The following is a 15,555-nucleotide window of genomic DNA, read 5'->3' on the forward strand; positions in this document are numbered from 1 at the left end:
CCTGTGTGTGTCTGTGTTGCTGAGCCGTGCTCTCTATCTACAGGTAAGAGCCAGCGTTTTCAGTCCCTGCGTGGAGCCGTGAAGAAAAATGCGGCTTTCCTTCGTAAGGCGTGTGCGTCTGTCTGCATGGTCCAGCACTAGTTAAAGATTTACTGGAAATGTGATTCTAGACATGCAAGCGAACTGCACCTCCTCTCCCTCTCCCTCTTCCTCTCCCTCTCCCCTCCTCTCCTCCTGCTTTGTAGTAAGCACCTTATTTCCAGTGGCTGCCTCTCAACACTGTAAAGTAGTTTGTTCTCATTGTCTTTATCACCTCTTGTGTACACCTTCCACTGAATAATAATCCCAAGACCATAATTTATACATTAATATTATCTCGCAGTGGAGACTCTTTTGCCAATATCGTGTGTCACCTTGACCGCGTTTCATGTTGTTTAAACGTGTGTAATCTAAAAGACGAGAACCATCAGAACAGTGAATAAGGACAGGAGGAGAAAACATCATTTCTGTATTGAGATGCAGCCACCATTTTCCTTAATAGGTCCGTAGGAAAGGAAACCGTTCGCATCTGCCTGACTTTTCTGAAAAAAATTAAAAACAAGAGGACAATGTCATCACAGAAAACAATTGGAGTGTGGTTTACACACTGTACATGTCAACTAAATGCATTTGTAATATTTGTGATGTCACAGTCCTCTCCTTGTTGTTTCAGATTCCTTTCCCGAAAACCCCCCTGCACTGTTGCTAGCCACGCTAGCTCTGATAATACAAGATGATAGAGGATAGCGGAAAAACTGTTGAATTTTAGCCTTTTTATAAATTTCACCTGGCACTTAGATACATCTTTTTCTGACTTCAGTGTTGAGCATTTATTTGCTAACAAGCTGTTTAAGGGTTATTTTTAATCCCAAATAGAATGTGACGATTGCCTAGTGTGCAAAAAAGAGAGACTAAAATTCAAAATACTACATTATTGTATTACATTTCAACTGCATGAAAACCTCATGTTCTGAATATTTGTCTCGGATCTAAACTGTGAATTAACAGTTACTTGTTTGATTTCTGACCTTCTCTCTTTTTTAGTATGTTGACACGAGTGTACACACACACACACACACACACACACACACACACACACACACACACACACACACACACACACACACACACATGCTTTTTTCCCCCCAAGACTATTTGTACTTTTGTCATCATTTAGTTCAATACATTATGGTGTTTTTTTGGTGCTATTATTTAATATTTTAACTCATCCACACATGCCAACATTGCTAGGAATGAATGAATGAATCCCGTGGTTGAGTTGGAAGCAGTGTGACCCTTCCCTGTCTTTCTCATTTCCTTCCATCTCTCTCCCTCTCATGCTCCTTCCTTCTCTCCTTGTCTCAAGTCTTTTGGGTTTACTCTAACAATAGGTTTTAAACTAGTTCAACGCTCCATTGAGGAGAAGGCACTAGGCTGGTTTTATATTTGAAAGGCTTTAGCCTCGGGAGAGACCGGAGGGCCCCGAGTGCTTTTAACTAAGTAGCGTAGCAGCAGGTGTTATGTGTCGAGGTTGGGGGAACATACAGCGTGTTCGCAGCAGAGGCCGTAATGTTCACAGAGACCATCCTGATCTCTATAGCACAGAATTCATCCATCACCAAGCATGTGGCAAAACACACTGTTCACTCACTGTAGCTTACTTTGATGTATTATGTGAGCTAAGTGCCTACAAACCCGCTCTTGAAATAAAACACACACACATACACACACAAAAAAGCTATATATATATATATATATATATATATATATATATATATATATATATATATATATATATATATATATATACAGGTTATTAAGCCTGTCAAATGTTATTTACTCATTTATATTAATCTATTGTAAGAAAAAAATGCCTTGGATGCCTAGGTTGGCCCACAAAAATATATCTACACTTTATTGCCATTGTCAAAACCAGACACTTACAGTATTTCTTGTTTTTATTTTTACACTCAGGACTTTAGTATGACAAATGTCTTGATGACTGCGGCCAGCTTCCTTTTCTTTGCTTAACTTTGTGGCCTATTTGTTTGGCACAGCATCATTTATTGATCTTTATTCAAGGTCATATAGCTCATACATTAGCCATACGTTCACCATTATTCTTTTTTAATATGGAACTCAAAGTAGATTTACTGTTAGAGAATCTGCATGGAGCATCATTAATATTCACAGTAAGAATGCAGAAGGGCCAATGTCGAGGTTGAAAATTGTTTTTGAAAAGCGATTTATATTACTGAGTTGAGATAATAAAGCACAATTGAAAGACGAGCTCTGTATTTTTTGAGTTAAGTAGGAAAAAAAAAGATAATTCAAAACAAGATTGGGATTATTCAGTTCCTTTTTTAAATGCCCTCTCATCTTAAGTGCCCATGATGTCCCTTAGTTTCATGCTTTATTTAGCGGTAGATATTTTACTTTAATACAAGATGCATTGAGATTCATATCGATATCTGACTCAGGTACCCAGAGGGTGTTACAATAAGTGTTTGAGGTGACAGCGAAAGAGCTGCAGCTCATTCCCGCAGGCAGCCAAAGACTGACACAAGCAATAAAAAGCGATGTATCACTTCATATCAGTCTCTCAACCAGCCATCCCCACATTCATCCCACTCTTTCCTCTCCTTCCATCCATACCTCCCTCGATGCTCCCGTCACCCCCTCCCCTCTACGTTCTCCCTCTTTCTCCTGTTTTAACACCTCTCCATCCTTAACTGCTTATCTATATTACTCGTGTCTTTCCTCTACAGCTGTCTCCGCCCCCATCTTCCCAGTATTCAGCCGTCCATCTCTACACACCACTACAATTAAAATAAGGACAAAGTGACACATTTGCAGTCTCCTTGTGGCTTTATAAACAAAGACAGATTGTGCTCTGTGAGCATCCTACCTGTTTATACATCTTCGAAAAAGATTAAGTTGATTCACTCATTTTCAGATGTTTGCATCGACATAAATCATGCCAAATCCCTCACAGCTTGATCAAAGTTTAGAAGCCTGAATAAAAAGCATTACCGGGTTTTTTCAAAACTTGGCTGCAATTAAGCTCAAATATCCCCCGCAAGGTTTGCAGACCAAAGACCAAAATCTCCAGCATGTTTTTTCTTTCAATCTCCATGAGCTATGAAATCACAAAAGGGTTTTGTTCAGATTTAGTTCACCCGGAATTAAGCAATCCTTCATCTTAGAAGTTAAAATCCTTCCTAATAGCTGTTGCAGGGCTCCTGTCCCAGGATACCAAACTGGTAAATATCGCTGCAATAAGGCCAAATATATACTGTATAGTTTTATAAAAGATGACTTTATAATCTTATAGGAATCAGATGAGTTGAATAACAGTGTTTGACCCAGAATCGAGTGCAGACATCAGTATTTCCCTGTAAACGTATCATGTACTTTGTAGCTTTTCAGTGTGTGTGCAGCAATTCATTTGTATAGTTGACGGACATTTTGGAGCTCAAGGTTTGGAGCAATACAGTAAACACCGGCGCAAGATTGATGTCCGTGAGTATGTACAGCCCGGTCCACCCGTTTGGCCTGTTAATTTATCTTTGTCCCTCTTTCTTTTTTTGTCTTTCGTTCCCTATCTGTCACCTCTTTTTCCTCTGGCTCCTTTCTGTCTCTCAGTGAGCATGCCAGCAAGCGAGAATGAATCAGTCAACACAGACAACGCCCCCGGGGGAGACGTGGAGGGGGAGACCTGCTGTACCCGGCTAGCGTAAGTTCCTCACCCTCTCTCATACCCGCCTCTTCTCGTCCTTCTATCCATCAGCTCTCTCTCTCTCTGTCACCTTCTGTCGATCTCAAGGATGACCTCTGTCAGGGCTCTTTCCTGTATTAGCACTTGAATGTCAGCCGTAGCTGCCCTTCACTGGTGTCACAAAGCCCACGGGTTAGAGGAGAGCAGAGTGACAGTGTCATCATTCTCTAAACTGGATACACTTGATGGGGAGAACATGGGTGGATCTGAGGAGGCAGCTCAACAGAGTTGCTGTTTCCCGAGGAGGTGCTTTTTCTTTTCACAGCTAATTAAATTGCTCCTTTTCCAAAGAAATCTGTGACCTTGATGAAACGGAGGTCGGGCTAAAAGGAATTAATCCCACACTAAACCACCGTGCCTTGTTTTTTTTCCTAGTACACTGCAATTTAACAACCCCATTGAAGTCTGACGCTGGTTCTAGTTGCTGGATCTTTTTGCTTTGGGCCTCATTTTTTAATAATAAAATATGAATATGTCACAAGGTATGAAATATCTGTATATCTGTATTTTCACGTTTTGTCCAGTTGAATTATGAAAAGGTTTCATAGACCAAAGCGTCACAGAATGTTAACTTTACTTGTAGAGTACTTGTCACAGAATATGTCTGAGACGTTCTTCGCTGAAGGCGTTATATAAATTAATTAACAGAAGAAGAATTGAGAGAAGAGGTCAAAGTGTCTGTTGAATCATGTGGTACAAAGACAGTTTGACCTTCATTTGGAAACCATACAAAACGCAGAAAATCAGAACATCTCTCATGTCTACATCTCATCTAATAGTAATCCATGTATTTTTTCCTTTCCTTTGCTCCGTCTGTTTCTGCTCTTTCTCTCTCCCCTTTGTGTGTTTGTTCGTAAGGTGCTTTCCGCCTCCCCTGTGGGAGCTCACGAACAGCTGACTCATTTACATTATTCAAACAAGTGCATTGCTTTCTTTCTTAGACAGAAGGCCACGCGGGAGCCGTGACCCAAGCGGGCCCACCTCAGCACACACACACCTACATACAAAACGGTGCATCACTGTGACCGTAGCGGAATAGAGTAGGATTGAATAGAGAAAGTTACTGTGCTGTACGAAATAATTTGGAGGTGAAATGAAACTGAATGAAGAATGCTCAGAGAAAGGGTGAAGCCAGTAGGTACACCTCGATGGCACACTGTTGTTCATCTGTACTCTACATCTGTTACTTTTGTCTTTGTTATGTTGTTTGTGTTTATTTATCCCATCTGACCAAAACTACTCAAAACAAGAAAAGGATACGTCTCAGTCTTCAAACACAAAACGCCAAATAGAAGCTATAGTGAAGCCAGCAAATTAGTCATTTGAATCATTAATTTAAAGCGTATGTTGCGCCATGTTGTAGCGATTGTCAATCAGCCATTTACTTTCACTATTTATTGATGAATTGTCTAAAAAAAGTATAAAAATGTATATATATAATAGTGAAAATTGCCTATTTTAATTTATTAATCAATGTTTTGTTTTGTCCAATCCAGTCTAAATATGCATTAATATAATACATGTAATGTCACATATGATAACAAACCTGGCAAATGTTTTCCATTTTTGCTTAAAAAAAACAATTATGATCAAAATCAAAGCAGCTCGAGAGCTCACAACTCAGTGGAACGTTCATTTGTGTCGATGTTTGCGGTCCCTGTGGAAGAAAGTGGCTCCAAGCACCAGAGTCCCTTTAAAAAACCTTTACTGCAGCAGGGGTCTGTCAGTCCTGGGCCTGGTTTGCTATATTAGAAATTGTCAATCATCTCGCTGACTGGTCTAATTTGCTTATGTAGGTCATAGGGAGGTTTCAGTATTAAATTGAGACTTTTTCATAACCAGTTCAAAGTAACTTAAATCATTGTGTGCAATAAATATTTAATATTACCCAAACAGCAATACAAGTTATATCAATACATGCTTATTGATTATATCACATCCTTGTGAACAAGGTATACTTTTCTAACTCTTAACTTCTAAAATGGCTGCAGAATGAACATCTATTGTTTTTAGAAAATTCTCATAAAAGCGTGTAGGTCTGCGCTCTACAGCTTCAATCTCATTTTTTATGAACCACAATAGAGCTTCAGCATTTGCACACCCACAATAGTCTTGCTTGAATAAGTGGCTTTCGCAGTAATCAGACCGTCCTAAACCTTGCCAAGAAGTACGAGCCCTCATCCTTCCTCTGTGTGACTGCAACAAGTTTGGCTCGGGGCATTAGCTCACACTATTAGGAGATAAATCTGGAGACTTTCAGTGTTTGTCAGTTCTTCTTCACATTGCTGTGGAGACAGACCTCGGGGTAGGAGCGACTTCGACGCCCCGCTGATCTCCATAATCGAGACGGACACATAGAGAGAAGAGACGAGTGTACTGTCAGCCTCCATATCCAGCCAGTCAGTCATTTTATTCTATCGTTGAGTCGGTCAGTAAATGATTTCATCGCTTCAGTCAGTCAAACAGCTGCTCACAACAACTCCCTTAAAGCTCATTGCAGAGTGTGATACTACTAAGTTCTCTTTTGGTTCATTAAACATCCTTTGGCTGAGAAAGGAGCGTTGGCCGATAATGTTACCAGCATGTGGCACAAGTTGCCCCATGGTCAGATCAGGTTACTCAAACAGTACAGCAGACATGTGTCCAACGTCCACTGTGGGAATTTCTGTCTTCTTCTGTTCTCTTCGCTTCTCTCCTCTCCTCTCCTCTCCTCTTCTCTCCTCTCCTCTTCTCTTCTCTCTTCCCAGAAACAATGTCTTCCATAATCTCTTGTCTTCAGTACTTCATGTGTGTACCTTTTGCTGTTACAGTGGTGAACAATCAACAGACATTTTTCTATTTATACATTGTGTTTTTTCACACCAGGACTGATTGGAGGAAATCTAAACTTAAAGCCTTTTTTTCTTCTTTTGACTGGATGCCACTGTCTATATGTTTTCTTGGGGTGATTTGCTCAAAAGAAAAGTGGGTGAATTACTGATGTTCATTCAATCCTGCAGACAAAATACAAGACGGTCAGCTGTTATGCTTATTTAGCTTAGTTCACCTCAGCCACTAAACTAGAAACAATTTATTTGATAATATAAAGTAACATAATTAAAAAAATGACCCACACTAAGTTGTTGAAGCAACATATTTGCTCAGGCAAATATAACTTTCAAATCACCCCTTTCATGTTGTGTACCTGTCTGTGTGTGTTATGTGTGTGTGTGTATAATCCATTCTGTTTTCTGTGTTCCAGAAATAGGATCTCCAAATCCAAGTTCAGGTTAGTACATGTTATCATAGTCTTTTAATTCACCTGCTCTAATGTCTCTACTGCTGTGGTACTGTGTGTGTGTGTGTGTGTGTGTGTGTGTGTGTGTGTGTGTGTGTGTGTGTGTGTGTGTGTGTGTGTGTGGACTACAGTCATGCAAAGGAAAGAAACAAACTGACAGAAAGAGAGATAGCTCTGTAAAGGATTTGTTCAACATTTAGAAAATACAGGTACTTTCTTTTTTGCAAAGAGTTAGATGAGACGATCAATACAACTCTCATGTCTTTATGGTGAATATCAATCTACAGCCAGTTAGCTTAGCCTAGAGCAAAGACTGGAAGCAGGGGGAAACCTGGCTAGCTTTATATATATATTTGTGAAAAGCAATTTGGTCATTTTATAGATAAATATTGAGGTATATTATTCCTGTCAGAGACATAAAAACGTTGTACATGTTAATAATAATTACTGTAACATGGGTTGTTACAGTGCAGAAGGCTACACAAATAACAAACATAGACATTAGAAATGTCATTTTCTGTAAGAATGCATGTCTGCTTGTGTTGTGAGTTGTGTCTCATGTAACATTCAGTGTGTGCATTAAGCCACTGTGTGACATACATTACTTTAAATAGCTCATACACACTCAGAAGACTGGTGACATGAATTGTGCATAGGCAGAGAAGAATAACACTTCCAGGTGAGCTGTGAAATCTCCTTGCAACCATGTATGTTGGTGTGGAGCATCAGCGAGAATCAATAGACACAACCGAAAAAGACAGATGATTTATTAGGGCAGTTATGGTCTGGATTCATTTAGTTGTTAAGAATAAATGCTGATTGGTCTGATAGATTTCCTGATAGATTTTCTTGTAATTACACACTACTGTTTGTCTGGTTGAATTGCAGTCGTGCAATCATCGGTACATTGGTGTAGGTGAAAATTGCTGTGACCCTTTAAGTGGAGTGCTCCACTTAGATGTGAGTGCGAGGTGTGCAGCTGGCAATTACCAGAAACAATAACTTTGATTTCTTAACATTAGTGGGCAGGAAAAGTGCTAAAGTCCGTGTGTACATAACGACACCGAACAACATGGTGAATTGTCTAAAGTGAAAGAAGCTGTTTGTTTTGTTTATGCTAAAATGAACAAATGTTTCATTTGAAGCAGGAATTTCCCTTGAAGTATGAATCACGCTATGACATATTTCAGTTAAAATGTGTTCCTTCAATCATTTCATCAGAATAAGCGTTCCTTTTTTTGCCTCAAATGGTGCATATTCTGCAACAAAGCTCATCATACTGGCTTTTTCTTGGTGTGAAATGTCTTTGAGGATGACTAACTGCTCCACAGCTCAACAAGAGACTACCGCCGGACAAGGGATGATGTCATCACTACTTTGTAGACAGACTAATTGACTCTTTCTTTTTCTTCTCTCCCATCCGCTGTTTGTTTTTCCCTCTCTTTTTCCCCTGATTCTTTTGATCATTCTTTGTTTTGTTTTTTCTTCTTTCTTCTCTCATGGGCCTCTCCTCTTTCTTTTTTCACTTGTCTGCTTCTCTGCTCTCTTTCCGACATCCCTCCTTTTCCCCACCTCTCCTCTCTCCTTTCCTTACTCACCTCTCCATCTCTCAATCTCTGCTTCTTCCTCCTCAGTCGATACTCTCGGAGGTGGAACAGGCTGTGTAGGAGGAAGTGCCGGGCAGCGGTCAAATCACAGGTTTTCTATTGGCTGGTCATCTTCCTGGTTTTCCTCAACACTCTGACCATCGCCTCTGAACATCACCAGCAGCCTCAGTGGTTAACAGATGTACAAGGTACGTGAGCACACGTACACACAAACACTGACAGACTTCTTTTCCTTCTGATCGTAGCTAAATTCTTCTTTTTGCATTGCATTTCCTTTTCCACCATTTCTCTTTTGACACACCATACTATGTTTCCTCTTTCCAAACCCATCCACTTTCCTTTTTTATTACTATCCCTTCTTTCCTCCTCCTCAGACATAGCTAACAAGGTGTTGCTCGCACTCTTCACTGGTGAGATGCTGTTGAAGATGTACAGTCTGGGTCTGCAGGTCGGTGGCTGAGCATTACTTTCCTCAAAATGAGTTGCATGAGACAATATTGTATGGTTTGTCAAGAGAATTGTAAACTACTTTCTCAAGCATTCGCTACCTTAAATTCTGCTCCTTTCTAAACTCTCCACAGGCGTACTTCGTTTCGCTCTTCAATCGCTTCGACAGCTTTGTAGTATGTGGAGGAATTCTCGAGACCATTCTGGTGGAAACCAAGGTCATGTCTCCTCTCGGCATCTCTGTGTTGCGTTGCGTACGCTTGCTGAGAATCTTCAAAATAACCAGGTTCGTTGAGACGTTTTGAATATTGACAATTATCGCGTACCCCTTTGTCCTGCCACACACACAGACATTAACATTTGAAAGTCCCATCTTGCTGCACTGGATACTGAACCGCATTAGCAACTATTGTATCGCCTTCAGGATGCTCATAAGAAAGGACACAAATAAAATGGCAAACATATAGAAATATATAGTGTGTTTGTGACGGATACATGTTTAGTGATCTTCTTTTACACCTGTATGTACTTCTATTTGTGTGCATGCTCAGATGTTAACTGGATGTCTCGCCCACAGATACTGGAACTCCCTGTCCAACCTGGTGGCCTCGCTTCTAAACTCTGTTCGCTCCATTGCTTCCCTGCTGCTCCTGCTCTTCCTCTTCATCATCATCTTCTCCCTGCTCGGCATGCAGCTGTTTGGGGGGAAATTCAACTTCGACGAGACCAGACGGAGCACCTTTGACAACTTTCCCCAGTCGTTGCTCACCGTGTTTCAGGTAATGAGACTGCAAATGTGTCTGGTCTGCAGCTTGTTTTTCTTGGTCTGTCTTCTATTCCCAGCTTGTGTCCATAAAATGATGAACAGTACAAATGTGTATTGAATCTAGTGTGAGTCGACCAGTGATGTGAAATGTAATATGCCACTGTAACAAGGATTTTACTTCTTTTTAAATGAAGATTTTAATTCAATTTCTTTCTTTCTTCCTCCACAGATCCTAACGGGAGAGGACTGGAACTCTGTGATGTACGATGGTATCATGGCGTACGGTGGACCGTCCTTCCCTGGCATGCTGGTCTGCATCTACTTTATCATCCTCTTCATCTGCGGAAACTGTATCCTGCCTCAACAGAGCCCTACATAAAGTAGCTACTTAACAGCCTATGAAGTGGATCTGAAGAGAGGTGGAGGGGTGATGAGTGATGACAAGAATAGAAAAATGTTTGGATCAAAGAGAAACGTGTTGTTTTCTGATTCTGTTAAATTGCATCCTATCAAGCACATAACAATGTGCCTGGTATTGATTTGATTTATATCTTTCCCTTATTTAGGATGCAGAAGCAGGGGAGAAGGGTCTGTTTTGCATGATATCACTCAACCCACACTGAGTATCTCCACTCAAGCAGTTCAGTTTATTTCAGATGCAGAAATTGTACTAATTATCCACTTAGCCTCTCAGGATTATTTGTAGCCAACTACACAAATGACCTGGTGGGTCAGCAACATCCTTAACTTCCACCATGTGAACAGATATCTTACTAAATGTCTTCTTGGCCATTGCTGTCGACAATCTGGCTGACGCTGAGAGCCTGACATCCGCCCAGAAAGAAGAGGAAGAGGAGAAGGAGAGGAAAAAACTCGCCAGGTAAAGCGGAAAGAGAAAGAAAGACAAGTAGACAGTTAGCTGAGGAAAAGAAAGAGTAGAAAATAGAAAATGTTTTGGTCTGACATAACACCAGAAACAAATGGCAGGGAGTGAGAAAGTTGTCCTGATCTCAACATTCTGGATAGGCAGTTTTGCCGAGAGGCCTTTAAGGATGCTGACACTGGAGCTTTGACGTCAAAGTATTAAAAACGCTTCACAATTAGGCTATGAACATATTATTGTGTTTTAGAGACAGACTGACATTTGTCTGCTTTGCTTTTTTTTGTCGAAATCTAATTTTTCAGCAATGGTAATGTGAGATTTTAGTGCAGCTGAGGAAGATCTGTGTCCCCCTCAGTGGCACTAATCATTAAATGTCTCCTTTTTGGTTGCAGCCTGTATTGATCTGCGGAAGAAAAAAAAGTGTAATAGAAAACAACCATTTGACTGCTCATTCTGTGTTTGACTGTGATTATAACAGCATATCCACCATCAATGAAAATCAAAGTGTTTATCTATTCCTTCTGGTGTTAATTTAAATGTGATTCAATACACATCAGCTGATTAATATGGGGCTAACATTGCTAGTGTTAAGAGAAGGGGAAATAGGCTAATCTTCTTTTTCTTTTTCTTCCTCCAGGTTGGCCAGTCCAGACAAACGTCACGCCAACGAGAAGCCGCCTCTGGAGGAGGTGAAGAAGAAGGAGAAGAAGAAGAAGAAGGAGAAGATAGAGTTGAAGTCCATCACCTCTGATGGAGAGACAAACACTGCTACTAAGGTACACACACACACACACACACACATCTCAACAAAGACTAAAGTAATCACAGACCTCAAAAAGCACAAGCAAGTGTGTGTGTGTGTGTGTGTGTGTGTGTGTGTGTGTGTGTGTGTGTGTGTGTGTGTGTGTGTCGTCAGAGAGATTAGCGAGTTGAATAAATATAATGCTCTCTCTCTCTGCAGATTACCATGGATGGAGATGAGAGTGAAGAGAAGAACCCATATCCCGCCAATGATTACATAGGTAACCCACAAACCAGATGCATGCACTGCGTTTATGCAGAAAGGATTAGATAAGATGAAAACTAGATATAAAAAATGGAAAGATACAAGATGTACTGTGTACATATTTATTTTAAGAGCAAAGGAACTACTCAAAACTACTCTCAAAACTTCTGAAAAAAAGTTGACCTTACTGTTGTTGATATAAAGTGATCACAGATTGAGCAGCTGTGTGGCTCAGTTCTTACCTCAAATGTTTTCAGAAACACATTCCAGTGAACTATTTTTGTAATATAAGGGAAAGTTTACAAGTTGGCCCAGTTTTAAATCCAGGAGCCGACACCACGAGGCAGCAAGTACGAGCACGTACCCACAATAACCATTTCCATGATAACAGCAGCCTCCACCAATCAGCGACGTTGCTGTTACACTCAGGGTTGGAGGTAGTGCTGTACGTTGACATCCCGATGAAAATATTTTTCTTAAAACAAGCATACAGCCTTGTAGCTTTTACAGGAGAATGTACAGTTAGTTTAATTTAGTTTGTGGTACCTTGGATGGTTACGACATTATATCTAGTAATACAAACTCTCCATTCCGAATATAAATAGGATGTTCACCTCTGGAACCTTCCTTTCTGTCACAAAGTTGCTCAACAACAGTCTTTTAATGTATTTCTTAACATCAGTGTCAACAGGTTGCAAAGGTTCCTTTGTGACTTTCTGCAAAGGCACAAATACTTTAAAAATACTTTGAAAAACTTTAAGCCAAGTTCCACTTATTGTCGTCATTGTATTTCCTCCTATTTACTCGAACTATTCACTTTTTCCTAACCTCTCATCAGGAGACGAAGAGGACGAAGAGCCAGAGATGCCAGTGGGCCCGAGGCCCCGGCCCCTCTCCGACGTTCAGCTGAAGGAGAAGGCCATTCCCATGCCTGAGGCCCGCGCCTTCTTCGTCTTCAGCCACACCAACCAGTAAGAGGACACTTCTGCCTCACCTTCATTTTTTCCCCCATCTCTTCTGTTTTTATCTCTATGTGATCATATCAAATGTCCTATTATTATCATAACAAGTGACATCAATGTGTTTTTCTCTCTTTGTTTTTTAGATTCAGGATTCTGTGCCATAAGATCGTCAACCACAACATCTTCACCAACCTCATCCTCTTCTTCATCCTGCTCAGCAGCATCAGTCTGGCAGCAGAGGACCCGGTTAAAAACGACTCCTTCAGAAACCAGGTAACACATGCAATATATTAAAAATATATACATATATATTAAAGTATAAATATAGTGTAAACGCATCTAAAGCCCAATATACATTAAGGCACAGACAGAGGGAAACATTGTCGTCATTAGTTGCCAACACACATTCATTCTGTGCTAAATGGATTATAGCCGACAGCAACATATAAAAGAACCAAATCTTATTGTGACTGGTTACACTTAATGAGATTTCTTCCAGAGTACTGTAACTGAGATTAACTTCATGTTAAGAAGATGTGAAACGTCTGTTAAGCTTTGTCTTATCAATTGAACTCTTTTTTTATTTATTTGTATTAAGCCAGGCTGGCAACTTAACACATGCAGCCAAGAAATATGGTTAAAATGTTGTTCTTTCTTTTACTATCCCTTATTTAACCAAGACTGTATTCCTTGTATTAATAAGAAATGTTATATGTTTGCGTACAACAGCTGAGGCTGTATACTTAGTCTGAGGCCAAACCGTGAAATCTCCAAACATGGAGACAATGTCTTTACTGCAGTTATGGAGCGTCACTATATTGCTTCTAAATTAATTTTGTCTAGTGTTTATGGGTGCAATTTGTAAGCTGAAGTCTAGTGCAAAGACTGAGCTCTGTCTGTGCTGTATGTGTGTTTTGTGTATTGTTAGATCTCTCAGTGAGCAAGGTCCCCTGGGGGCTGATAAAGATCTGCTTTATTCTATTTTCCTTGGCTATGTATAGGCGGCTGGATGTTAGTCTACCTCAAAGGAACTTAGTCTGAAATCTTAATGAAGTAATACATCCTGTTTTTCAGATTCCGCTCTGTTTTCAAAGTCTGTTTTAGTCCAATCGGAATTCATTATCCTTGGACCTGAACCTCAGCATTATTATTTCAGTATGTTGTGGAGTCATCCACGACGATGCTACAGTTCACCATAAATGAAAAAAGAAAAAGAACTGCACTTCCTCCTGTTTCTCTCTTTGTTTTTAACCATGTAAACAATTCCATGAAAGCTTAGACCTTTACACAGTTGTTTTGTTACTGGTCTACCCAAGTCGGTTTTCATTGAGTTAAGTTTTAAAGGTTGCCGAATTCATTTAGCCCTGAAACATGTTGCACAACCTCAGTCACAATTTTATCTTCGGTTTATTATTATTACAAATACAACGGATGACATAATGAAAGCCATTGAATATTGTTTCATTCCCAGCAATGATATTGTGTAATGTACATTAGTCCAGCACTATCATAGAAATGGTATCTTTAAACTAAAAACAATGATTCCCTTTGTTGCTTTCTAGATCCTGGGCTATGCAGACCATGTCTTTACTGGACTCTTCACCATAGAGATCATTCTTAAGGTAGTATTTCATGTTTGTGAGATATGATAAGGAGTCCTTACTGTATAATCTGTAAGTGCTACAGTATTCATTTGAATTACTTTCATGTGGTCCCAAACATCTTTTGAAACAGCTTCCACATGAAGGGTAGCAATAGGGACTGACTGACAAACAATGTGCAATGTTTGGGTAGCACTTTATAATAACTACACACTATTTAGCATTAGTAAAGCATGATCAAACACTTCATTTATAAAGCATTGTTCCAACATGAACACTTAGTAACTCATTAATATGCAATTAATAAACACAGTTATGAATGTTTTATTCTTGATTAAGAAGCTTGACTATTATGCGTTTCATGATTGGGTTTTCATACTTTTTAAATGATGGATTCCCCATTTGTAAATTAAGTTATATATATTGCAAACCAATTAAATAATATAAGACTTATAGATGATGCACTAATGGTTCACATGTAAACGTGTTTTAATACTGCAATTCATGATTAATTCAGGCTGTTAATAGTCGTTAGTTAAGTATTAGTTAAGTATTTTGTGTGGCCACGTCTAAAGTGAGGACTATATGCTTTACAACGCATTTATAAAATAGTTAAAACAATGACCAACTACTTGCAGATAATATGAAATCCCTGCTCAGTGTTAAGGATAAGTCAGTCAGTATCACGTTGCATATATGTTCCCCATGTACTAACCTGTGATTTGATCCTTCTTTATGTGACTCTAAATTATGAACTTTGACCCCAACAGATGACAGCCTATGGGGCCTTCGTCCATAAAGGTTCATTCTGTAGAAACTATTTCAATATTTTGGACCTGGTGGTTGTCAGCGTGTCTCTCATCTCCTCTGGAATACAGTGAGTGCAACATAATGTTTCCTCATGCATGTTTTATACTGTTGTCCCATTGGAATCATTCGCTGCTTCAGCATATTTTAATCAAAATTGTGTGCACTGCTATAACCAACAATGTTTGGCAGCAATTCCAAGTGACTTCATTGGTGAAGCTTACAATATCATCAAACATACATTTGTGTTATTGCATGTTAAAAGACTGGACTAGGCAGCCGGATAATGGCTAGTGCATGAGACACTAGTCCAGTCCAAGAACACATAAATCAAGTTATAAAGTGAGGAAAACGATTTTGTTAATGTAAATTGCCCCATGCT

General features: G+C 39.6%; 1 protein-coding gene across 1 annotated transcript in view; it reads left to right on the top strand.

Annotated features, from left to right (window-relative positions):
• Positions 1 to 15,555, top strand: part of cacna1c (calcium channel, voltage-dependent, L type, alpha 1C subunit) — a gene marked incomplete at both ends in the record, with an annotated part of 182,224 nt that overhangs the window by 137,074 nt on the left and 29,595 nt on the right. Inside the window, 14 exons of the mRNA XM_079235729.1 lie at positions 3,685 to 3,775; positions 7,059 to 7,085; positions 8,729 to 8,889; positions 9,076 to 9,149; positions 9,283 to 9,434; positions 9,726 to 9,927; positions 10,144 to 10,264; positions 10,680 to 10,794; positions 11,435 to 11,573; positions 11,759 to 11,819; positions 12,642 to 12,774; positions 12,909 to 13,038; positions 14,328 to 14,387; positions 15,137 to 15,243. Of these exons, the coding sequence (XP_079091855.1) occupies positions 3,685 to 3,775; positions 7,059 to 7,085; positions 8,729 to 8,889; positions 9,076 to 9,149; positions 9,283 to 9,434; positions 9,726 to 9,927; positions 10,144 to 10,264; positions 10,680 to 10,794; positions 11,435 to 11,573; positions 11,759 to 11,819; positions 12,642 to 12,774; positions 12,909 to 13,038; positions 14,328 to 14,387; positions 15,137 to 15,243 (1,573 nt within the window). The remainder of the gene's footprint in view (positions 1 to 3,684; positions 3,776 to 7,058; positions 7,086 to 8,728; positions 8,890 to 9,075; positions 9,150 to 9,282; positions 9,435 to 9,725; positions 9,928 to 10,143; positions 10,265 to 10,679; positions 10,795 to 11,434; positions 11,574 to 11,758; positions 11,820 to 12,641; positions 12,775 to 12,908; positions 13,039 to 14,327; positions 14,388 to 15,136; positions 15,244 to 15,555) is intronic.

Source organism: Taurulus bubalis, assembly GCF_910589615.1.
Source record: "Taurulus bubalis genome assembly, chromosome: 20".
In the NCBI taxonomy this organism is placed as follows: Eukaryota; Metazoa; Chordata; class Actinopteri; order Perciformes; family Cottidae; genus Taurulus; species Taurulus bubalis.